Below are 26884 nucleotides of genomic sequence, written 5' to 3'. Positions count from 1 at the left end.
CCCTTACTATGACTTCTCCAGGTAGTTCTACTGGAGTCAAATGTGTGCCCACTACTTGTTAGACCGCCACGGGTGCAGCAGGGATGGCAATTTGAAGGAGAAGTTCTTGGCCTGGGTGGAGGGACCTGGTTCCTGTTCTTTGTTCCCTCTCTTCTGCTATTTCCCATTCATTTCTGAGCAATGCACAGCCTCTCCAGGTCTTTATATCCTTACGTATAAAATGTGAATAAAACTACAGGTACAAATAATATCCAGGTTCAAGGTTTCGGTTTTCTGTACATATAATTTCTCACTGATTTCCAACTAATAGGTATATTCTATCGGAGTTCATTGTAAAGCAAAACAACTCTGCTAAGGGAGGCCTATTTTCTCTGTAACTGCCATTATGAAAAGTCATTTTTGTGTAGTTCTGCAAAAATTTCTGGATTCACTGAAAAAAAAATTGTGAGAAATATTTCAGAATTAGATATTTAAAGGGAAATATACTACAAAGATAGGAATAGGAATAATACTCAAAATATCACATGAGAATCTCCCTATAATAGTATTGTTTTTGAAAGTCACTGGCATAACAGAAAAAAATTAAGAGAAATGAGCAACCCAGTAGTGGGCAGCAAGGGGTTGCATTTCTGTTCAGCCAGAGCCCCGTAACTCTCAGGATGAGGCAGGCGACACAGGAAACTGCCCTCTCTGAACCATGAAGAAGCCCCTTTGTCAAAAACATAACAGGATCAAAAGGTTCAACAGGAGCCCACAGAAAATCCTCTGAGTTACAGCGTCTGTATACAGACCTTGCTAATTAGTCATTTGAAATTCATTTTCCCAATGATCGGTAAAGGCCTACAAAAGCCACTGAGGGAGCCATCCAGAAGATTCTCCTGCCTAAAATAGGTTCCTAGGCTTGGTTTATGGGTAAGTCCATCCCTTTGAGGTCTAGGTATTACCCAGGTTTTAATGAAGTTGTTTTTACAATTACTTACAAAGTAAATTGAAATTATATTTCACTATTCTTCTGTGTAATTCTTAGCACAATGGAAAACAAATTACAATTTGTGAATTACAAAGCCTAAGCATAAGTACGTGACATTTTTGTCTTTGGAGAGCATTCACACATTTCTCTTAACTACTCCTTAAATTGAAATTGCCATCACCACTAAAAGCTGCTTCCAAAGTCTACGCATGTGTCCTTAGAGCAAAGGATTTCTGACAAATTGATCTGACTGGTGTGTACTGAGAAGGACACAGGGAAAGGTGAGGTGACATTGAAGCTAAACTCCATCTGTTATCAATTCCAGATTTCCCCCATAAAAACTGAAACGCCGAGCTTTTAAACCAGAGAAAAACTAGAGAACAATTAGCATAGCATGAATGAACAAACATTTTAAGAGACATCATGCACGAAAGAATCATTTGCACATTTCCCTGGCTGAATTTACATGTGGCCTTGCTTGAATATTTATCAAAATCAGAGTCATAATCACTAAAAATGGCCCCTTTCCTAAGTATACATTCATGTTAGGAATAGAAAAAATTTACCTCCAAATCCTAAGAGGGACTTTGAGCACAGATAGAGACAGATGAAGGATGGCATGCTGCAGTGCAGCAGGCTCACAGAGCAGGGAGCACGGCCATTCCAGCTTCCCTTCCTCCAGGAATATGCTCAGTGCAACACAGAAAGATCCAGGGTGACAAAAGCAATGGTTGTCACTATTGCATCCAGATATTCTTCTTGAATTCAACACTCAAAGACAAACCAGGAACAGGAAGTAATAGCTGCACAGCATTTCACAGTGTCCTTCAGCTTCTCCTCCTAATATTTTTCCTGGTTCCCAGGGTAGCTCTTCTGCATGACTGTGCAAAACTCGCAAAAGTGCTGTGGAAGTAGCTTCCAGCAGCAGGCAAACAGAAAGCCGAAAGTGTCACAGGTATTGGAAATTGTATGGAATCTTCAGTTTAATCATGTATATGGATTTTTTTTAAATCCTTAGTTTTTCCAATGGCCATATTTTAAAAAATATGTTTTTATTGATTTCATAGAGGAAAGAAGAGGAAGAGAGAGATAGAAACATCAATGATGAAAGAGAATCATTGATCGGCTGCCTTCTGCATGCCCCCTATTGGGGATTGAGCCACAACCCAGGCAGGTGCCCTGATTGGGAATCAAACCGTGACCTCCTGGCTCCCAAGTCGATGCTCAACCATGGAGCCACATTGGTCGGGCCCAATTGCCATATTAATACACACTTCAAATATCTTCAGAAAGGGCCATTGAGATCAATGTAATAATTATATTGATCCCCCTCCCTTCATTTTGCCAAGGACTCCACTGAAGCTCTTGCCTTCCCCTTTCTTTTTCTATATTTCCTCCAAGGGAGCCTGAGTTCATTTGACTTGCTACAAGACCACACTGGCTACACCAATAAGCAGAGAGTCTTCACTAAGTGAACGGGGTAAATTCTACCAAAGCCAGTCCACTGAAAGGAAGCTCCGGAGGGAGTGGGGTTAACTCTGTTAGTAGGGAGCTAGAACTAACATTTCTGATGGTCTATTATGCAATTTGCCAATATTTACAGTATCCTATGTAAACATTCATTTAATGCCGGGAGCTGGACTCCGCCGCCTAAGACTGCCCGGTTTAGCAGCCCCTTAGAAGACCTGCAGAATCTAGCTGTCCCTAGCTCATACACACACACCACACACGTCCACACACTCCTCTATCACTTCCTTGCACTCTCACACTCTCTCCCTCCCTACCTTCCTGCTGGTCGCCATTTTTTCTTCCTCCTAAAATCAACCCTATGAACATTGTATTATCATCCCCATGTTTACAGATGCAGAAATGATCCCCAAATGATCAAGTACATTGCCAAATATCCATTGCCCAACATCTCCTGGAAACCAATAAGGAAATCACAAATAACAGAAAAGTTACCAAAAGACATGAATATACACTTCATGGCAGAACAAACATAATGCCAATCAGAATGAGAAGAGGTGTTCAGCATCATAGTCAGAGGAATGCAAATTAATTAAACCCCAATGAGATAATCATTTTATGCACATTCAATGTGCAAAAAATGGAAAAGTCTAACAATTCCAACTGTTGAAAGACTGTGGATACACAATTCAATAAGAGTGAAAATGGGGGCAATCAACTGTGGAAAACAATTTGGTACTGTCTCCTAAAGTTGAACATTACACATCCTACAATCCAGCAATTCCATTCCTGCCCAGGGGAAATTCTTGCACATGTGCATGAAGAATTATGTTTAACAATGCCAAAACAACTCTCCCCATAACAGGAAAACCCTGAAAACATGCAAATGGCCATGAACAAGGGAGTGTATAAATAAACTACAGTATGTTTTACACATTAGAACAGGGGTGGGCAAACTTTTTGACTCGAGGGCCACAGTGGGTTCTTAAACTGGACCGGAGGGCCGGAACAAAAGCATGGATGGAGTGTTTGTGTGAACTAATATAAATTCAAAGTAAACATCATTACATAAAAGGGTACGGTCTTTTTTTTTTTAGTTTTATTCATTTCAAACGGGCCAGATCCGGCCCGTGGGCCGTAGTTTGCCCACGGCTGCATTAGAATATTAAACAATAGGAAAAAAATAAATGTAATACAGCATATCACAATATAGATGAACCTTCCCAATGAAGAATTAGTCTCAAATAATTATATGTGACATTTTGTCCTTTTTAGAAAGTTAAAAACAATTTTAATGAAGTTTCCTTTTCAGAATACTTATGAGTGCTATAAGTTTGCATATAAAGAAATGTAAAGGAATAGCAAACAGGGGACTCAGGATGGAGGTCAGTATTGGTGGAGACTGGATGAAATGATGGAATAGCCCAATGGTTAGATTAACTTTACTGTCAATATGCTAGCTTTTGTTTGAGAGCTGGTCTCATATATGCATACTGTCTTCTCTTTTTTTTTTTTTTTTTCTGGGCCAGCTTTAGCTCTGAGGCCTCGCTGCTGAAAACATAGATACAATGTTGCGGTCCGAGCCCGGCTGAATGGAAGCCCTTTTCTGGGGTTTTGTTTAGCTTCTTATTTGCAACATAGTATATAGTTGCTTAGAGTTGCAACTGAGAGGCCGGCAAGTGAGGCGGTGAACGTTGGAGTCTGCAGCAAGCAAGCCTCCCTGCTCGCTTCAGTGCCTGGCTGCCGGCTGCCATCTTGGCTGACAGTTAATTTGCATATACTCACTGATTAGCCAATGAAAAGGGTAGCGGTCGTACGCCAATTACCATGTTTCTCTTTTATTAGTGTAGATGTCTAACTAATAACCAAATAAATAAAGAAAAAGATAACATTGATGAGAGTTATCCTTAACCACAGATTAAGTAGCCCAGTTTTGTGTATGTGAGGTCCTAAAAACACACAAAAAGGCAAGAAAAACAACAACAAATAAACAAAATCTGTGCCCAAATCAGGTCCTTCAGGCTCTGAAGCTCATACTGCCACCAGGGTGGGCCACTCTTCTGTTCTCAGCTAGAGACGAACAAAAAAGGCAAGTGACTCCCATTCACTCACGATGGTGACTTGAGCTTGTGTATGGGTCATAACCAGAACTGATCAGCTGGCTTTTTCCAGGTAGTGTAGAAAGGCACGAGATATTACCAGCCTCATAGATACCTCTGGGCAACACACTGACTGGCCTAGGCTAGAATCCTGGACCCACTGCACCACTGGAGGGGAATGCCCCACTCTCACAGCTTCAGTTTCCTCAGGATGCGGGATTAGTGATGACAATAAAGGTGATGTTCATCATGACTAATGCCTTTAGTTGCTTAGAAGGCAGAGCATCGCCGCCACTTTTCATATGCACCTCTCTACAATCTCTGAGGCATGAATTATTATTTCCAATAAGATTAAGTGATTGAAAGAAAAAGAGGTTAAGAAATTTCCTCAAAGTCACACAATTATGATGAAAGAGTCTTTTTTTTTCCTTTCTTTTTTCCCCCCATCAGGCTTTTATTATAAAGAAGGTTCCATTTTGAGCATCCTGGCCACCCATCCAGCCCAGGCCCGGCACTGGCTGGGCCTGCTGCAAGGGGCTCAGGTCAGCCAGGACCACGTGTGACAGGAACAGAATGGGGGATTTTCTCAGGGTGGCGAGGGGGGCTGTGCCAGGTCTGCCCGTCCTCTGGAACAGTCATTTCCAGTGTTGTGTTGGGAGCCCCTTGGTCCCCTCCCAGGTTTTCTGCATAAGCAGCAGCTATTCACAGTTTTCTCCAATTTCATTGCCCAAGTTTTTAACAGATAAGATACACAAATGTACAAATACAGACATGTGTATAGAAACAAACACCCATGCATGAATAGATACATATGCATAGGTATACATATATAGTCATATGTATAGATACACATACATGTGCAAATATACATGTGCACACACATGTATGGACACATATGTACAGACATATAAATGAAGACACACTATATACACATGTACAGACATATACATGTATAGACACACATCCATATTCACGTATGCATAGCTACACACTCATGCACAAATATGTAGAGACAAACTGCAACACACAAAATGTTGTCTACTTTTTCCAATATTACTCAATTTATTACCTACTAGTGGCCCCGGTGCATGGATTCGTGCACATTGAAAGGAAGTGGGGCCACGCTCCCTCCTCTCTGGTTCAGGGGTGCATCACCCAAGAACCGTCGCTGTGAAGTCACTGCAGCTTGGCAGCTCCTGCGTTGAGCGTCTGACCCCTGGTGGTCAGTGCACGTCATATGCACCGGCCAGTTGGACAGTCGGACCGTCGGATGGTCACTTAGCCTTTTATATATATAGATTGTTAAAAACTTCCTGCTCCCTCTCCCTTCTGCACATATCACATAGAATTGGCCATGTGAGGAACAACTCAACTTAAATGAATGAAATAATTCCTTTGGATCACCTGGGCCCCTGATTTTCATCCTGGGCTCCTTGTCATAACCACTGTGTTTTCGGCACATGCTTGTCTGAATGGCCTGCCTCCCCATTAGCAGGCACCTGAGCTTCTGGTTGTACCTTACTCTCTGCTCCTCTGGAGGGTGAGGCCCAAATCTGTGATTTCAGATTCAGAGTAAACTGAGTGGAAGCTAATTAGTCAATATTTGTAACCAGGTCTCTCTAAATTTGGAAAAATCCATCAAGCCTTTTTGGTGTGACACAACCACCTGGACAAAAATTTCATTTCATTTATATTGATATATAGCAGATGGAGTCTGGAATGTAACCAGTGCATAATGAATGGCAGCAATTATTATTATAAAAATAAGACTCACTATTATCATTTCTTAAGTAGAATTTAGTTTCCTACATTTGGTTCCTCTAATTTTGGGAGCTAAAGTTTTGGGGGTTTACTCCTACAGTGTCTAAATATAAAGTTCTCCCGTGAATTCAGTTATAAGTACATTCTCTCCAATTGAATTTTAAGAGGCTACCAACTCCAGAGAATAATGAAAGAATAAACAGCGCCCGACTGGTGTTGACTCAATAGTTGAGCATCGATTTATGCACCAGGAGTTCACAGGTTTGATTCCCAGTTGGAGAGCATGCGGGGGGCATGCGGGAGGCAGCCAATCGATGTTGATGTTTCTCTCTCATCAATGTTTCTCTCTCTGCTTCTCCTTTCCTCTCTCTCTCAAATCAATAAAAACATAAAAAAAGAGTAAATAGTTACTACAATTTTCAGTTGATGTAAATAAATGAGGTCATATAAGAGTTGGCAGTGGGATATAGAAATGTAAAAATTCCCCCAAAACAACAACAAACAAATAAACAAACAAACAACCTTTACAGGCGCTCTCCCTCCAGGGAGCACGCCCGTGTCATTCCCTTTCCCCCTCTTCTTCCTCCACTGGTACGTATCCCCTGACCTCCAAGAGACCCCATGAGACTTGCAAACAGGGGAGCAATGGGCAGGGGCAGCTCATCCTGGGTTGACCCCCTGAACCTGTCTTCAAGGCCCCTTTTCTCTTACTTCCCAGTGATTCAAGGCAGCCCAGCCAGGGCTCCCCTGTTGCTTTTATGCCCTTCCTTGCTTCATTGTCCTAAATATATTGACTGAGGTCAATAAATTCTTTCTTTCTTTTTTTAAACATATATTATTATTATTATTTTTTATTTCAGAGAGGAAGGGAGAGGGAGGGAGAGATAGAAACATCAATGATGAGAGAGAATCATTGATTGGCTGCCTTCTAGTCAAGCCCGCAACCCAGGCATGTGCCCTTGACTAGAATTGAACCCGGGACCCTTCAGTCCGCAGGCTGAAGCTCTATCCACTGAGCCAAATCAGCTACGGCAAATTCTTGCTTTCTTTAAAAACAAACAAACAAACAAAAACAAACAACCATAAAAAAATAACCCCAAACCTGTACAAACTCTGAATCTCTAAAATACATAAGAACCAGATATATTTACTGCTAGCAGAAAAATAAATGGCACCCCCATTTCTCCCCACCCCCTGCCAACACTCCATGATTTAGCTCTGTGACATTTATCAAATGTCACTCAAGTCTTCAAAACACAAAAATGTAACTTTTTCAAAGACTAAGATGTGGTTTCACCTATGGCGTTTATATGACAGACAGAAAAGGAAAAGAAAAAGAATCCACACTTGGAACGAGTTTTACATCAAACCAGAAAATTTTGTTTTATGATGTCTTCCTAGAAAGTCTCCTCCAGCAATTTCACGTCCAAAGGGCTGGCTCTCAGATCAAATGCCTAAGGTAGTGGGGCTCCACAGTCTCTACAAGTTGCTCACACATCAGAGGAAATGCAACGAGTCTGTAATATAAAACCACGCTACACACAGCGCTCATTGCGGAAGAGACAGAGACCAATGTTGCTGGAACAACTTCACAGACGCTTCATCCCTCAAAGAGTTGAAAACAGGTAAAGGGAAACAGGGCGGGGAGGACAGAAATCTGGCAGCTGCCTCAGGCTGGTTAGAGATCTGTGATTTCAATATATATTTCCACAGAGAACGGAATCACATCTGGTGCCTACAATTTAATTTCTCCCAACATGAAACAGATGCTTACTTTTAAAATGCTAAACAGTGTATGTTTAAGTATATTCTAAAGCTAATGTTTTCTAAATACGACAAGTGCAACTTGGTGTTTTTCCGCAAGGACCCAAATGGTTTCAACGCAGAGACTATTAGTGCTGGAAAGGACCACAGGAATGAGCTCTTGCAGCCCCATTGTAGGAGGGAAGACACCGAGTCGCAGATAGCTCGCTGAGGGGCTTGGATTCTGCACAAAGAGTTTGTGACTGAGCTGGATGTACGACCTAAGTGGTAGTTTTCTCTTTGAACATTTTAACCTCATAACAATGTAAATGTCCCAGGGAATGACGGGAGCTATCATGAAAGCCTAAGTGCAAACTGAAAGCACTTCCAGGGCCCTGGCTGGGTGGCTCACCGAAAGGTTATGGTTCAATTCCCAGTCTGGGCACATACCTGGGTTTCGGGTTCGGTCCCTGCTTGGGGTGCCTACAGGAGGCAACCAAGGGATGTTTCTCTCTCTCATCCATGTTCTCTCTCTCTCTCTCTCTCTCTCTCTCTCTCATCAATACTAAATAAAACAAAAGCACTTTCTGGGGATCCCTAAGGGATGAGATTGTCAGCACCCCCGCCACCTTCTCCGGAACAGGAGCAGAGCAGTAGGAAGGAAGGTGGCAGATATTGTTGGGTCACTAAGAATACCGTGCCAGTGACACGCTCTCCCTACTCCAGAAAAAAGCTGGTGAACAGAGAAGAGAAAACCTGGAAAGGAGTCTGGAATTCCTGAGATTAGGCAGAGAGAGAAGTCAGGGATATAATATTTTTTTAATATGCTTTTACTGATTTCAGAGAGGAAGGCAGAGAGAGAGAATAGACACATTAATGATGAGAGAGAATCATTGATCGGCTGCCTCCGGCATGCCCCCTGTTGGGGATTGAGCCCACAACCCAGGCCTGTGCCCTGACTGGGAATCGAATCATGACTTCCTGGTTCATGGGTCAACACTCAGCCACTCAACACGGGCTGGGCAGGGACATAATATTTTTTACTTTGAGTAAATACTGTTTAACTTCCAGGCAGGGTGGCTGAGACCAACAGGTCATATGTCCATTGTAGAAAACACACAGTCGCAGTTCTGACCATGTGCCAGGCAAAGTATCCCACACACATTAGCTCTTCTCAGCCTCCACCAGCCTCACAAGACAGGCCTTTGTCTGCCCTAATGGAGGGCATTAATGAAGCCAGTGACGCTGTGGCAGAATCATCATATTATTTTTTTAATTTTTAAGATTTTATTGTTGAAAGTATTACATATGTCCCCATTCCCCCCCCCCCCCCTCCACCCCCCACCCATGTCCCCACCCCCCCCACCCCCCATTGACCTCTCCCAGCCTGTTCCTGTCCCCCAGCCCAGGCCTTTATCCCCCAATTATCTGTGTCCATTGGTTACGCTTATATGCATAGGAGTTCTTTGGTTGCTCTCTTACCAACCCCTCCCCCCTCCCCGCCTTCTCTCTGAGGTTTGACGGTCTGTTCGATGCTTCTGTGTCAGAGTCATTATTTTACTCCAGGTCTGCAAAGTATCCAAGGAGAGCCCCTGGGCCCCGGCATGACCTGTTTACTCCAGTCACCATCTGAACAGGTCATCAAACACCAACAGACACTTCCCTTCCTTTGCATTTTCAGAATATTATCTGGATACAGTTGACTACCAGGGGGAAAAGTTTACTTCAAGAAAATTATGTCACATGCAACTCCTTATTTCCTCATTTCTAACATGTACTTTTCTCTGAACATTTCAACAGTTCTGAAATCAGGATGTGAAACTGATTCATATATTTAATGTGATAGGGTTTTCTCCCTGAAAAGCTGTTATTAAATTGATGGGATAATCATACAGCATCTGAGAATTGAAGTGCTGTGCTATTTTTTACAGATGATAAATGCCTTTGAAATTTCAGATTAACTCTTTAAGGGATATGATTCTAGAAAAGAATTCTTAAAAGCTTCCCCAACATGTTTCTGACCTGGACCATGCCTTTGGGCTCTCTCGCCATAGTGCCACTGGACATGGGGGTACGGCAAAAACTGGCAAAGAGCAGGGGCCTTTATTTCCTGGATTCAGTCTCTGAGGACCATCTGCTATCTGTCAGATCCACAATTCCTGGAATGGCTCGGCTGCAATAGAGCATCATCCCACTAGACAAGTGTAATCTGAAAGCACTCACTATGTGGTGTGAGGTATATTTTGTTGTTGTCATGGTGTTGAGTTCAACATTAGCAGATCATATCATATTTACTGGGGAGACTTTAACTTAAATATTTGGTTCATTTCATACTTTTACAAAGCTACTGAAGGTCTCTAGGTCCTCTTTTCCTCAGCTGTAAAGTGAAATTAATAGCACCTACAGTATATAGCCATTGTAAGGATTGTTACCTGTGAACAAAAGTTACTGCAGGCTTCTTTGTGAAATAAAATGAAGCATAAAGAACAGAGAGAAAGATAAAAAGGTTATGGCACATAATAGGTGTCCAATAAACATTAGTTACCTTCTCTGAGTAATAGTTTATGCTTCTTCCTATCACAAAGAAATTTCACTGCTCTCATCAATAAACAGGTATCAAAGTATTTCATTAGCTTCAAAGTGAAATCTGTAGCAAATTAAAACCAAAGGCACCCAGCTTCAAAGAGAAGGCTGACTTGAATTGAAAAAGGAATATACAATACTAAGTCCAGCCTGAGACAATGACTCAGAAAACTGGCCTGCAGGACTGTGTGGCTCTCACTGCTCAGTCAATGGGTGCCTTGTGTAGAGAAGAGTGTGGTTTCCAAAAAATTAATAGAATGACCCTTGTGCCCCTTCAGGCATTGTGCGATACTTTTCAAGAAAGAAGACGCACAAACTGAAATTAAAAAGGAGAAATAAATAAATATGCTAGGTGAAGTGGATATGTCTTAGTTTTTGTTCTTTTTGAGTTCTTATCATGTTGCCCGATTGCAGTCTGCAGTTGTAAAGTACAAGAAGTGGATGCTGGGCGTTAGCTGTGCTGAAACTATTGCCAATATGAGATCCTGTCTATGTGTTTCTGCTACTCAAATAATATAGAAAGATCTTAAACATGTGTCTTGAAACTAGTAATGCAAGTACAGATCTATTTAAAACATAAATGATTCTAAAAAATAAAATAAAGGTAAATGAGTCTATTGTACACTGCCCTACTGAATGTGTTTACCAACATCGATCTCCTCAAAGGGAACACCAGAATTCTATCTTGCTAATTTACTCTCCATGAGGTACCTAGATCCATTTTCTACCTTACTGTGCTCAGGACTAGGGATTTGGGGGAAGGTCTACCTCTGTGAACCACATCACTCAGGCTGCCTGACCCTCTGACTTGGGTTGGCTTTGGTCATCGGGACTGAAGATGTGCAGGAGAGAGAGGAGAGGGTATTTCCCCAAGCTCCTTCCTGCCTAGAGGCCATGCCTCTGCAGATGGCCCCAGGACAGTTCTTGCTATATGGTCTCTGCCCTCTATGTCAGCTCGCAGGGGGCTCTGTTAACCCTGTTTGCTTCCCTCACCATTTCAGACTAAGGGTGGTAAAGGCTTCCTACCATTCTGGTCCTCAACACCGCTGTTGACTTCTGTAAACTCCCTGCGTTACATTCTCCAGAACTCACAGCCCAGTGTGCCTCCTGCTGCCTGTGCGGATCCTGACTGATACGCCCACAAATCAAGCTAACGGATGCTAAAACTTGTTCCTTACTTCAGTAATTCAGGTAGAGCAAAAGTCTATATTTTGGCATGTGCCATTGTTAAGTCATTTATTTGACCAAGCCACACTAGACAGAGAAGTTGAAAGATTCGTGCATCACATATGATAAATAAGTAGTCTACATATTTTTAAAGTATCAATGGATTGTATTGCATTGAGTTTTTCTGTGTGTGGTACTGTTTAAGATAAGTAGGATTTCCTGAAGGGTATTTAAGTTATTTTCAAAGATAAGCATTTGGCAGCTTGGTTATTCAGTGTGCTCCATGAAGCATGACAACATGACACATTTACAGGCAGGTATTAAAAAAGCAGTCAGTATTCGAAGTCTTCGTGTCCCAGGTTATTACAGGAATCAGTTTTTAATCTGTTCAGAACCCTCACAATTCTTTAGCCCTTTACCTGCACAAAAAGCAGCAGCAAGGCCTTAACTCATTAAAATAACCCGAGTAAAGATGAATAAATTACATATTTTGGCTTAGAACATTTTAAAAATTCATTAAAATAGGTTTTACTATATCTCTTGGAAATAAAAATTTTACCTATATAAGTCATTATCCCTGTCTTAAATTGATTAGCAAGGAGAATAACACGCAACTCTGAGAACTAGAAATAATCAGGAAGAAGCAGGGAAAGGGAAGAAATTAATCAAATGACTTTGGGCTTTCTAATCTGAAAAGGACCGTCTTGGGAAAATGCACTAGCAGCATAGATCAGGAACACCCACAATATTCCTTCTTTCCCTTCTGCTCTGTTCCCTAACAGACATCCACAGAAATGTCCATGGGATGTGAAAGTAACCATCTAAAGCTTAAAAGGACCATGGAGAGAGGGAAAGTGGGAGAGGAGGGGGGGTGGAGGGAGAGAGGGAGGGAGGGAAGGAGAGAGAGAAAGAGAGAGAGAGAGAGAGAGAGATAGAGAATTTTAATTCTGGAGAGAAGCTAGGGTTTGTTTGAGTCTTATAATCTACTAGAGGCCTGGTGCAAGAAAATTCATGCACATGGGGGGGTCCCTCAGCCTAGCCTGTGCCCTCTCACAGTCTAAGACCTTTGGGGGATGCCCACCTGCTGGCTTAGGCCTGCTCCCCAAGAACAGATGATCTAAAAGAAATAATTATATCCTTGGGTAAGGACTTTTTAAAAGGTAATGGTTGCATGAAAATTCACTGCTGGTGGGGCTGAGGTTACTGGGGGACTCTGGCAGCAGGCATGCGGTGTGGCTGGACCCGCCTGGGTGCGGGCCTGCTCCCCGAGAACAGATGATCTAAAAGAAATAATCATATCCTTGGGTAAGGATTTTTTAAAACGTAATAGTTACATGAAAATTCACTGCAGGTGGGGCTGAGGGGACTGGGGGACTCCGGCGGCAGGCATGCAGTGTGGCTGAACCAGCCTGGATGCGGGCCCGGCTGCGCCGCATGCCTGCCACCCCCCTGGCGGGGCTGAGGGGACTGGGCGCCACCATCTTGTGACTGTGGGTGCTGCCATCTTGTGAGGGCATGATGGTCAATTAGCATATCACCTCTTTATTATATAGGATTAATGGCTTTAATTTAATGCAATAAAATAATTCTGTATGACAATGAAAATGAGAACTAAGATGAAAATCAAACAGCTACAATTATCATAATAATTTCCCGCATATGATAAATATAAGCCGATTAGAAATATCTGCTTCCATCCCTTAAGATAATACATAACCTCAACTTGTCAAGGGTAAAATGCAGTTCACACAAAGGAACACTAAAATAACACACTTTACAACAATAGTCAGCCTCACAGACAATGAAGGCCACAAACACTGAGACACATATAAGGTGCCATCTCACACTTACTGAACAGGAAAACACCAGTTAAAATAATAAATCTGTTGGCAGGGGTTGCAAGGAGTCCTGTAAATTCCTGTAAATGGCTGCAATAAACTTAGAGAACAACCATGCAGTAGCCAATAAGAGTCAGAACATTGATTACAGCCTGGGACCCAGTAATTCCAAGTTTAGAATCAGTACCCTCAAGATGCAACTCCAAAGGAAAAAAACATTATGTGTACAAAGAGGTTGCTTAATATGCCTTCAATAATGTGGAAATGGCCTTTTTCCAACCATAAGTGAGTAAGCTAAAAATTATTATTATGCAATATTTTATGATGAAAAAAATAATTTGAAATAAATTTGAAATACATAAGCTATATACATCTGGAAAAAAGTATCTATGAAGCAATCTTGAATGAAAAAGTTAAAATAAAATAGATCCATTCATTTATTCAATATATATTTGTTAAGTGCTTACTACTCTCTCACATCCCTAAGTTTGCAGGACCGGACCCTTGTTTTTTTGTAATGAACATTTCCGTGTTAAGCACATGTGTCAAGGTTGCAAAGGTTTTAGTAATGAACAAACATCAGGAGTCTGTTACTGACACCAAGATTCTAAAAGCTGAAGATTCTCTCTCCACTAGAATTAAAGCAATAGGTTCCTATTTCTTTAGGCTTTGTGATGAGTTGGGAAAAACAAGATCTAAATAAAATCTTGAGACAAAGTGTAATTTATTAATAAATATAATAACTTTATTTTTCAAGAAAATAAAGGGTAGTGCAAATTATGACAAGATATACTTCCAGACACCCAAATATTTATGACTTCTTAATTCAGTAAAACATTTATTACTCTGTAGACAAGAAAGTGCATTTAATTTGAGAGATGGATACTTGCGCTGTATTGCACTTAGAGAGATGTAGGCACACTATGTTCCCATAAATAATTAAATGAGTAGGCAGAGGATGCTAGGGGTTTATTATGGCTAAACACATTTTTAAAAGTTGATCATAATTTTTTCTTTCCATTAAGGAAAATTCAAAGCTAATTTTATGGTGCCAACTCATTCATTGCACAGTGTGCTCTTATAAATGCTAATGATGATAGGAAACCATTAAAATACTTGGCAGTCCATATCAGATTTTTTTTTCCTTGCATAACCTTCCAGCCCACCTCCCTGCCCCTCCCCCAAAACAATTTACGATAGACTTACTTGAGTCTGTTGTAAAAGGTAAATAAGGAAGGTGTTTCATTTACAATAGTATATATTGTTATTTATCTCTTACTCAAGATGATAATGACAATACAAAACAAACAAGTAATTTATCTTTTTTGATCATATAGCTGTAAAACATATGAAGATATGTAGCTCCATTAGGCACATTTAATTACATTTAAATTATTCTTTAGCTCTGTGTTGTTTCATCCAAACTTGTCACAAAAAGGTATGAAAACAACAACAAAAATCTTGCTATAGTTCGTATACTCCCCAGCTTTCTCATAAATGTCTTTAAATGACCCATTTCCCAGCCCTTACATTTTGCCAGTATTTTCTTCCAATGTTTTGAAAAAGGAAAAGGTAACCCCTCCACCCAATTTCATACACACACTTTCTCTGGTTTGGGGGAGGTTTTGGCTGCTGCTGTAGTACATGAGGACTCCTGCCAGGAGAGTGACTCTGATGCTTCAAGGACATTAATCAGATTCACAGCTGGTGGCAGAGAGATCTGGATAAAATCACAGAGATCCTGTGATTATTTCAGCTTCTTTTTGCTAGCATTTTCCTCTTCCACCGCTGCTTAATGAAGTAAAATGTGTTTTGTCTTCCTCAGGGTAGACATCAATTTGAATTAAGAGGAGCAAATCGCAACCCCTATTTATTTTCCACTGAGGCGAAAGGAGGAAGGGGGTGTGGGAGAAAGAAGGCAAGAGGAGAGAGAAAGAAGTGATGACGCAAACTGCTCCCTTGCTTTGAAGCTGCCTCTCTTTCTGTCCTTCTCTCTCCCTTCCCATTCTTCTTCAGATAATAAAGCTGGGCCAGGAGACCAGGGCAGGCTCCCCAAGCTGCCTAGATGGGGTGTTAGGGGGAGCTGTTCCCAAGGACATTGAGGTCCCCACCACCTCTGACTCTGCAGCGTGAGCAATGAGCTCAGAGAGAAGGAAGGCCCACTCCTTTGCCCCTATAAATCCCCACTTGGGCCACTATACATCTATTGGAGTGGCTAAGTAAAAAGCACGGACCATACCAAGTGCTGAAGAGAATGTGGAGCAACTGGAAGTCTCCTTCATCGCTGGTGGGGATGCACAATGGCATAGCCGCTCGAGAACTTTCATATCTGCTTATCAAGTTCCTTCCGTGTGACCCAGAAACCCTATGCTCCTGAGCGTTTACCCTAGAGAAGGTAAAACTTCTGTTCATAGAAAAAGACTGTACATGAATGTTGATAGCAGCTCTATTCATAATCTCCAGAAGCTGAAATACAACCTAAATATCCTTCCGTGGGAGAAAGAATAAACATGGTTCGGTCTATGCAGACAATGAAATACTACTCAGCAACGAAAAGGAACAAATAATTGGTACATGCAACAAAGGCATTATGCTGGTGAAAGAAGCCAGTCTCAGCAGGGTATATGACACCATTTATATGACATTCTAGAAAACACAAAACTACAGTGATGGAGAGGAGATCTGCGGTTGTGGGGGCTCAGGGTGAGGGATGGGTGTGACTAAAGAGGGACTGCATGAGGGAGTTCTTTGTGGTGATGAACTAGTCTGTATCCTGATTGTGATGGTGGTTACATGAATCAATACATATAAAAAAAAAGTACATGCAAAAAGGTAAAATTTATTGTATGATAATTTAAAAAATATAATTAAAAATTTAAAAAAGTTTTAATGAGTGAAAGAAAAAAACACATACCAAACCTATAATGAATAAAAATCCCAAAATGAAAACACCATCTATCCATCATTTTCTCTCTCCTTTCCATTTCATAAACATTAATGGAATCTATACACTCCAATGCCTCACTTTTCAGGCTTAGGAGATGTGATATGATTTGCTTGAGGGGAAAAATGTAGAACAAACATTAGGGAAAGAAATTTCAAGTGGCATTGTAATTTATGTGATTGCTAAAATTTTAGCTATGCCATTTTCTTTTATAAAACTTATGTGAGAATTTCACCTTTATTCTGACCCCGAAGTATAGAGTATAAAAAGAATTGTCAGGAGTGAAAGAAGAGTGAGGACAAACAAAAACTTTCAAAAGATTTCAATATGTCATTTTTAGGAAAGGCAGAACAAAATAGATGTATGATGTAATCTTTTATGGCCACTCCCCTTCCCAGAAAAATGAAATAATTGCCAAATAAGCACCAGGCCAACCGTTGTCTGAGCGGCACTCCAGATTTCTTTCCCATGAAAGAATACTAAGCTGAGCGTGGTCTGACTTAAACCAAAGTGGGCTTAGGCAATGGTGAATTTCCTCAGTGACTCTCACATTCGAAAACAGAGAAACACAACAAGCTAATCAACTATGGTGATAAATAGTTTATCTAAAAAGTTATGCTACAGAAAAAAAAACTAATTACAAAATAATTCCAATCTTAACACATAAATTAGATAAACTGTTAACTGGCATTGCAGGGATGGCCCTTAGAATCTTGGGGATCCTGGCTGGGCTGGCTGACGGATGCCCTCGGGGGTTCCTCCCTGAAATCTTGCAGTGCAAGCTCATGCATGTGTGGGAGGAGGGGAGGTTGTACCAACTACTTTACTTGGGAACAGCAAACACTGTATCCAGAACAGAGGCAAAGGGGGAAGGGCACAGGATGGGGACGCAGGAGTAGACAGCATGCGGGTTAGAGTGGCCGGTGATGCTACCTGCCTCTGAGAGACCACCATGCCACACAGGTGTTATCACCACAGCTGTAATCACTATAGGGAACTTTGGAGGCCTGAAAAGTCATGCCTCTGGGAACCTTCTGTGTTAGCTCCTCTTTATATAATAGTCTCTGGATGTTTACAAATCAACTACCATGAAAAACACGCATATCTTCTAGCTGTATCTGTTGGCATCTTTCCATCAATCACATCACGGCCCAAATGTGACAGCCATGACGGTATCATGAAGGCCAGTGCATCTCAACTGTACTGCATTTGAGAAGCACCTGGGAGCCTTAAAAACCAATCTCCAGATTTGTGGAGTTAATTGATGGGGCCCAGCAGCAATATTTCTAACTCCCCTCTTGACTGTAACGATGAGAACCACTATCAACTCCATACTATAGACCTTGGACTGTTTGGTTCTTTAGCATTGTGTAGGCATGGTTCCAATGCATAGTTTACCCCACTAAATTATAAATATCTGTTACCCACTTTTCCTATGCTGGTGCTAATTCTTCATTAAGACCTTTTGATTACTTTTAATGTACACAAAGTAAGGTTATAGGACTTCCCACTCTGTTTGACCTCCTATTGAGAAGCGGAGAGGAAAGAAATAGATTTTCTCTTTAGGCCTTGAGTTGTAATAAAGTGTAGAAAAAGATAATATTTGTATTTCACATAAAAGATCATTTAATTGGTGATTTTAACAGGGGCTACTTAACTTTAATTATGTCACCTGAATTCTGATCGTGGATTATGCATCTTCCACCTTCAGACAAGACAATCACGTCATTTTCCCCCGATCAACTTTTCAGAAGGTAACCGCAAAGACAGTTCTTCCCATTTTTCCCTTTACAGTGCATGTAAACAACTTCTGTGAGTAATGAAGCGCTGATATCGTCTAGCAGTGAATACTAAGGATGAAGATTCAATCGAATCAGACAACACTTTCACACTGTCCTATTTTTCTCTGAAATTATATAACCGAGAAATGATGTTGGGCTACATGAGGTCACCAAGACACAACTATTGTAATTATAATTGGCAAGGTCTAGAAAATGAGTAGAAAATTATCTTTCTTACAAGAATTAATTAAAATCTTGTTAAAAGACTAACAGGCCATGTCTTATGAGCAACTCTGAAGTACACAGAATTAAACAATTCACACTAGGCACACTTGAGAGTAAGCTACTTAGTTACTAGTTCTCTCAAATAAGCCGTCTTTGGCTTCTTTAAAGTTGACGTAAAAATATAAGTGAAAATTCTAAAAAACAATGTCTTGTGGGCAAATGGTTACCACTTGTTCTGTAAGGAGAGCAGTCTAATTATTTAAGAGCAGTATGCTCAGTTGGAAGAAAGTCTTTGTCTTCAAGAGAATCCTTGGAGCTAAAGCAGAGAATTCACAACTGTGCACATTAACCTAAGTGTGGGAAGGAAAGGATTCCACTTCATCTCCTTCTAGAGATTTCTATGCAGCCCTTGAAGAAAGCTGAGAAGGAACTATGGGTTCCTCACAGAAAACCCCTTCGTCAGTTGGGCCTTTCACCCCCAGCCTTTCCTCATACCATCCTGTCAGCTTATGCACGCCCCTCCAGTTCATCCCAATGACCAACTCATGTGCTATCTCTTTTGAGAATTCCCCCAAACATTTTCTGGCAGAAGGAATTTGTGGCTCATCTGGTACTTTTATTGTCCACTTTTGCAGATAATTGTGTGAAAGCTCCCAGAATAAGGTATATCCCACCCCACAACCTAAATCAGTATCTTTCCCATCAATAAGTGTTTGATACATATTTAACAACTGAAAACTGGAGGAAATGTATCTGATGAGTCTCTCCTTCAGAACCCCTAGAAATGTGCTTATTTTCCTTAATGATTTACTGAAAATTTTCTAAGTCAGTTCTTCTCAACCAAATGCATGAGGACCATGGATGGGTGTTAGGGAATCTGTGAACCTCTTAAAATTGTATATAAATTTAATATATATTCAACATGTGGCTCCCTTCCTGCCCTCACACATACCCTGGAGCATCTTTATTGAGTCTTTAAGAAGACTGTAATCCAAAAATCAATTTAAAAAAATCATTGCTCTACTTACATTTTTGTATAAGAGCTTCCTGAAATGGCCAAGCAATGAAATGAGCTAGCTAAGGCAGTCTATCCTCTGGATGTTTACAAAAGAATAATTTTCTGTTCTGACTGCCCCCACGTGACTTGTAGAATCTTATAGCATTGAAACTAGAAGGGCCTGAGAGCTCATCTAGTCCAGTGGCTCTCAGATTGTAGATGCACAGAATCATGTAAAGGGCTTGTCAGAACACTGAGAGGTGGGTCCCGTTTATGGTTCAGTAGGTCGGAGATAGAGTCCAGAAATACATTTCTAACCAGTTCCAGGTGTTGTTGATGCTACTGGTCCATGGACCACACTTTGAGAACCACTGAAGTAATCTTATCTTTTCATGGTATAAATCAGTAGATTGAGACATTCAGAAGCTGGGTGTGATCTACCTAAAGTAATACAGCTAAGTTGACGACCTAGGATCTAACCATACTCTCACTAGCAGGGTCCTCTGAGGCAGGTCACATGTGGTTCTCTGAGACTTGTAGGTGACCACCACAGACACAAAAATGTGCCTCCGCCAGAGACATTCAAACTAGTTTTACCGGATACCACTGAGGATCTGAGAGAAAGGAATCCTTTATTCACACAGAGAGTTGAGAATTTTGTTTTTTCTACTTCCGTTAAGTGATAAATCTCTTCTGGCAGTTTTATTGCCATGGCTAAAATGTTCTTTTGAAACAAAAACATTATGTCATCTTTCTGACAATGCAATAAGAAGATTCTTTTTATGGGGTCACTTTCATAGTGTCCTAATAATTACATATTTTTCCAAAAACATTTTGAATGAGTTTTAAAAATATATTTTTAAGGCATATATTTCCCAGCATGTTGAAATCTTTTCTCCTAGCTCTTCCTACAACTAAGCAAGACCACAGATAAACATCCGAAAGATGTGGCTTCACCAAAGTCTTCCACATTCTTGCCTTATCCCATCCCATACTGCTAGGGGTTCTAGCTTCATTCTACTGTTTGTTCCTAACCTCACCCCACCCCAGATACCACCAGGCCCTCCCTAAGCCCCCTTTGGTTTTCACACCTTGGTCCTTCTGCTTCTTGGATTTCTCCTGTCTCATAACCTCCTTTCTGACTCAGAAAATGAAACATCATGTCCCTATAATATGACTCGGCTTCAGGGCACTCTCTTAGGAATGGCGTCTATTGTCCTGTTTCATCCTCACTATACCCTTTAGTGTCTGTCATATGTCAGACTGACAGTACTGGTTCCAGTGTGTTGTAGAAAAAGTGAGCATAGCATGTAATAGATGAAACGTGCTTTACTCAACATAACAACATATTAACCACTGGAAAGCATCTGTAAAGCCTTCCTAGAATTTTTGTTTTCTTACTTTTTCGAAGCCCATGGTACCTACTTTCTATTGTTTATTTTATGTAAAACTTCAACTATTCATTACACTTTAAACAATGAATTTCACATTAACTATAAATATAAAACCTCATCTCTATTACATTTCTTCCAATAATAACCACCATAACTGGTTCTTTAGTGTAGTGTATTCAAAATCTTGCCCTAGCCGGTTTGGCTCAGTGGATAGAGCATCAGCCTGCGGACCAAAAGGTCCCAGGCTCCATTCTGGTTAAGGGCACATACCTCGGTTGCAGGCTCTTCCCTGGCCCGAGCCCTCGTCAGGGTGTGTGCAGGAGGCAACCTATCGATGTGTTTCTCTCACATCGATGTTTCTGTCTGTCTTTCCCTCTCTCTTCCACTCTCTCACAAAATCAATGAAAAAATATCCTTGGGTGAGGATAAAAAAAACAAAAACAAAAGCAAAATCTAGGAAGGTTGAGAAAATCCTGCAAACCAGCCTCATTCTATGGGGCTGGGAAGGACAGAAGACTGAATGGACTAAGCCATATAACCTAGGAGTGAGGTTAGTCATGCCTTCTCATTAGTATCATCGTCTTCCACGTGGTTTTATCCCTAGATACCTCTGAGCTGGGCCCGACTCCATTTTCTGAATATGGGCTTCACACCACCCAAGACCAGGGCATTTTATCATGGACATCACATCAGCATTATAACCATTTATTTGAGTGCCTTCTATGTACCAGATTCTGCAAGTACATGGTTTCTAATATTTGTAACAGTTGTGCCAAAAGTTAAATAACTTCCCAGCACTTTACATCTGAAAAATGAAAGATTTGAAACTAAGACTCATCTTACTTAACCAGCAGTTCTCAAAGTGAGGCCCAGGAACACCTGGGGGTTCCTGAAAACTCTTACAGGCCAGCAAGGCCAAATAATTATCTGAAAGGGCTATTAAAATATGACTCCCTTTTCCATTGATATTTCTGTCTGAAACTAGATTTTCTTAGTATACTTCAGCCAAAACAATGTATAGTAACAGATTGAATGCAGAAGCAGATGAGAACCAGTTGTCTTCTGGTAAGTCAGCTCTTAAGGAGACTGGAAAAAATATAAAACAATGCTACTCTTTTCACTAAATTGTTTTATTTTGGAAAATATGGTTATTTAAAAAATATGTAATTTATTTTTTAAATGAATTAATACATATTTAAAAATATTATTAGCTTTGATTTCTAAACTGGTGAATGTCACTAGATATAGCTTACCCAAACAAAAGCCCTTTGTGAATCCTCAATAATTTTTTTTAGTGCAAAGGGTAATCAACCCCCAAAAGTTTAAGAACTCCTGCTTTTAGGTAATAATCCTGTGATTCATTGTATCATCTCCATTCCAGAAGGAAAGTTCTCACTGCTGGAGAAGGGGTGTGGAAAAGAAGACCCTATGTGTTTAGAAATCCAAACTCCTATGGTGCCTATTACTCTAGCATACACTCAGCACTTAACTGAATGTACAAGAAAATGTATGATCCTAGCAAATATGACTGAAGTGCTCGATCTCTTCAGTTACACAGAAAGTTCCTTGAGGACATGCTAACATCAAGTCCTTTGGAATCTAGCACACGTTGAGTCTTGAATGAAAATAGTGATTAACGGAAAATGTAAAGAAGAGCTGATGTCACAGAAGACTTTATAAGTTTGATGTAAGTCAATAATTTGATGCAGAGGAAAGCACATTATCATGGAGAGACACAGACCTAAGTTCCAATCCTGACACAACCTAGATAAGTCATTTAATGTCCCTGAGCCTCAGTTACTTCTCCTTTAAAATAGATCTCACGAGTCCCTAATTCACAGAGTGTGAGGGGAAGTAAATGTATCAAATCTGTATTATTCCCATTGGAACAACAGTGTGCTAGTTGTAGGGCAAATGCTGCGTGTCGGATAATCCAAATGCATGAGAGGACCCTGTTTTCAAGAGAATTTCTCAACTCTGCCCTCTTGGCTGTTGAGGCCATCATTAAGTTAGATCATCTTCCTGTGTGTGTCGCTTCAGTTTAGTATTTAGTCCTTCGGAGGCATATGTACCTTCTGTTCTTAGAACTCAGTGGCAATACAAGCACTGGAAATTCCCCTCTATTAGGAAAAAAAATATAAAGACGTTGAATACCACACAGTGATATCAAAGTTGTAAAAAATTACATTATCAACAGTAGTACAACCTCATTTAGTGGCTGCTAAGTAAAAAATCTGAATCTTAAAAGTTGGATGCAAACATTTCCAAAATGCAATTTTATGACATTTTGAAAATTATTAAATACAAATGTCAAGCCCCTGTTTACCAAAAAAAAAAAAAAAAAAGCAATTTCAGGGACGAACTCTAAGTTTACTCACTGAAAAAAAAAAAAAAAAAAAACAAAAACAAAAAAAAAACAATTTCAGGCACTAACTCTAAGTTTACTCAGTTAAGACATCCCAAAATGTTTCATTTAACATTCCTGTCTTGTTACACCACCAGAAAATTGGATCTAAATCCATTTAGCACAGGCAAAGAAAATGTTTACAACTAAAACTGCATTTATACACATAAGTAATGCAATTTTCCCTTTTTAAAAAAGGCATAAAAGTAAGACTTTGTGGAAAATGAGGAAATGAGAATATTTCTATGTCCCTATATTACATGAGTCACCTGAATCATAAAAGCATTTTATGAAATTTCACTGTCTTTTGTTTTGCATTCTTATCATAAAGGAGCACATTTAGCTAATTATTGCCTCCCCTGATAGCCATCCTATTTTTTCTAACCCAAAACTTACACTAGGTGGAGCCCCTTGTCCAAGATTTGGAGTGATTAAGAAAAAGAAAGGAAAAACATTGACATTTGAAAGCAAATCCAGAAAGACACTTAGAGTCTTTTATTTTTAAAAAATGTATCCTAAAAATCTACAGTACCACCAGAAAATAATTTTTCTTTCTAATAATAAGAAACCACGACAGTGGATAGGACCATTAACATTTACTACAAGAAGCACTAATGGCAAAGCTGTTGCTACAGTAACGGCTGCAAGGTTCTGAATTCAATGGGAACATTAAATTTCGTTTGGGGTGGAGGTATTGAGCCCAAGGGGGATAAAACCTTTTCTGGGTACTTGCAAAGATATTTTAACAATATTAATGATCTCATGTGGCTAAAGTGGGCATGGTACTCAGATACTTCATGACATTTCAGTGAGAGATATACTGCTATTATAAACAAACAGAGGACTCTTTAAAACACCAGAGCCCTAACAAAAGGCAAAACACCCAACATACAGGCAAACCTGGAGGTTTTCCATGACGCAGAAATATAGAAAGCCCTAATTATGCATTTCTGGATATCTGAGGAGGAGGGACCACATGTTCAATTATGGGTCCATAGGACTTGCGGTTAAAAATAGGCCCTGACTGTACTCTTGAGCCTCCTGGTGGACTCTAGCTGGAGGAGATAAGACTCGGAGATAACCCGCCAAACTTTGGATTGCTCATTGCTGCAGGATAAAAGCACCACTATCTCCTCCACGGTTGCTAGGTTGGCTTCCTCTGTGCTATCTCAGGGCTGGCTTTCCAACCTTACGTGCTCAAAATGCAAAGTTCAGACTAGCAAGCAGCAAGGCGAACCCTTGCCCATGCTGAAACGCTTGTGCTGACATAGCCAACACGGATCTGTCAGTTTACTGGGCAATAAAATGTGCTGGAGTCGTTCTTTCTTTTTTTTTTCCCCCCCTCTCCAGATTTATATGAAATCTCAGACCAGGCAAAACCTACTTCTGCTGACAGCTGAATTATGTGGCAGAGTAACCTTTGAACAAGTCCAAATCATTGACCTCACATGAATTCTTCCCAAGAAAGTGCAAGAAACTGGCTGAATCAGGGTCAGATAGGCAGGAAGGCAGCCTATCCTAAGAATCCAGTTCCAATCTTAACCGGGATGGGGGGGGGCAGTGTGGGGAGGGGGGTTATACTTGTTAAATCAAAACAATTACAAAAAACAAATGCTCTTTGATGTTTACTTTATATTTTCCATATGCAAACTGATCTCTGTTTTGCAGGCTATTTGCTAAATTCAAATTATCACACACTCTACTACCATTAGAGCTACATAGACGTACACTCTGAGGAGTAAAGAATAGCATTTAGGAGTGAATAGTCTTCTTTAATCACAGGTGATTTGTTAAAGAGAAACTGAAATTTGGGTTGTCACCCTATTTATTGGCTAAAATAAAGGCTGGATGAATTGGGAAAACTATATTAAAAAGATAGCCTTTTTAAATACCTTAAAAGTTGACAGAAGTTTTCACGTAAAATTAGTCATTGAACTTTGTATATTTTCATACCCAGTTCTCATGTTGATGGTAAAGTGGGTTTGTCCTTCTGCTACAGTTTAATACAGTTTTTCAAATGGGCAGGGGGAGGCTAGTGACATGTCCTGTAGTATAAAAACTAGTAACAGACTTCCCCTCCTAAACACTGCACTTCCTCCATCCCTCCTGCCAGTCTGTAGCCAGCATTAATAATAAGGTAATAGATTCTTACAAAGTAAAGCTTAGATTCAAATTGTCCCCTAAGAAATAAAGGTGAGCCAGGTACCTCACATCTACTTCCAGCATGACACAAAGGAGGAGATGTTAAGGGTCAACTCAGACTTGACAGATTTACCCAGTCCTTCTGTCCTCCTCTTTTTCTCTCTAGGATAACAACTTCAGAATAGTCAGAAGAGAATGGGTAACTGATGTTTTAAAATTTTAAATATAGAATTTTAGGACTGACAGGGACATGGTTGATAAAGAAAGCTACAGGCTAAAAGAGATTTTAGAATAACTTTCTCCAGCTAATAGTCTCATTCTCTATATGCCAGGGAGGAAAGAACTTGATGAATCAATTGTTTTTCATTTCGCTGACACCCAGTATTGGTCCTGAGAACAATTTCTTCCAAAGCGAAGTAATGTTTAACCACTTCCTTATCATCAACGCTGCCTCATAAGCATATTATAGAACTTTGCTATTGTAATTTAGTAAGCTTAATTTTTCCCCTTTTTACTAAATGAGAGAGAGAGAGAGAGAGAGAGAGAGAGAGAGAGGATGTCTTAGTCATCAGCACTCTCATTACCTTAGCAATTAAAGATAAGGTAGGGAAAACAAAGGAACTACATATAGATAGAAGTCATTTAAGAAAAAGAGGGGGCCCTCTTTCAAGGAAAGGAAGGTGAGCAGAGGCACTTTCTTTCAGACACAGTAGAAATGGGTTGAGGTCCACCTCCAACCGGTACAGGGCTCAGACTCATGGAGGCGGGTGGAGGGCTCACAGGGGCCTTGAGGGTGAAGGTAAGCCCAGCCTGGAATTCCAAGACAGTCCTGTGTTTGGGGACTTTGCTCCAACCTGAGAGGCACGAGGGTCATTTCATTTTTAGAGCCTGGGAGTGGACTAGGGAAGGGAGAGTTATGGTTCTGATTTCAATGGCAACTGTACATTTTGATAAGAATGCCCCTCCTGCCAATACAGAGGTCAGTGGTTACAGAAGCTATAAAAGTTGAATGAGATTATTTCAGGCAGAAAAGTAAAAGCTAACAATTCCTGGAAGAGTCCAACTCAAGTCTCTGGAAGTTCAAAGCTCAGCTCATAAGACATCTCATTCCAAATTTTCCTTCTGCTTTGTATTAGGATCAATTGTTTAATTGTCCTCATCTACCAATGGTTTGAATTCTCCATGGTTTGAATTCTCCATGGTTTGAAATCTCCATGGTTTGAAATCTCCATCATTTGAAATGATATATGACTTCATCTTTTTTTTTCTTTGTCCCACACCAGCTACTATAGTGCTGTGTACCTTTTGAGTATTTGATAAACATTTATAGCATGAGTAACAGAAGGTTAAGTATTTGGAATAGTTACAA

General features: G+C 40.4%; 1 protein-coding gene across 2 annotated transcripts in view; it reads right to left on the bottom strand.

Moving 5' to 3' along the window:
- EPB41L3 (erythrocyte membrane protein band 4.1-like 3) overlaps positions 1–26884 on the bottom strand; it is a 215555-nt gene that overhangs the window by 164098 nt on the left and 24573 nt on the right. Inside the window, exon 1 of one of the 2 annotated variants that reach the window (XM_014541638.1) lies at positions 1537–1850. The exons of the other annotated variant lie outside the window; for it this stretch is intronic. Coding sequence (XP_014397124.1) covers positions 1537–1591 — 55 coding nt within the window. The 5' untranslated portion in view covers positions 1592–1850. Of the gene's footprint in view, positions 1–1536; positions 1851–26884 lie in introns of those variants that run through there. 2 annotated transcript variants of the gene reach the window in all.

This window comes from Myotis brandtii, unplaced genomic scaffold (genome assembly GCF_000412655.1).
Source record: "Myotis brandtii unplaced genomic scaffold, ASM41265v1 scaffold276, whole genome shotgun sequence".
Taxonomy (NCBI): domain Eukaryota; kingdom Metazoa; phylum Chordata; class Mammalia; order Chiroptera; family Vespertilionidae; genus Myotis; species Myotis brandtii.
Note: the sequence above shows the minus strand (reverse complement) of the source record. Positions and strands in the feature narration are given on the sequence as shown.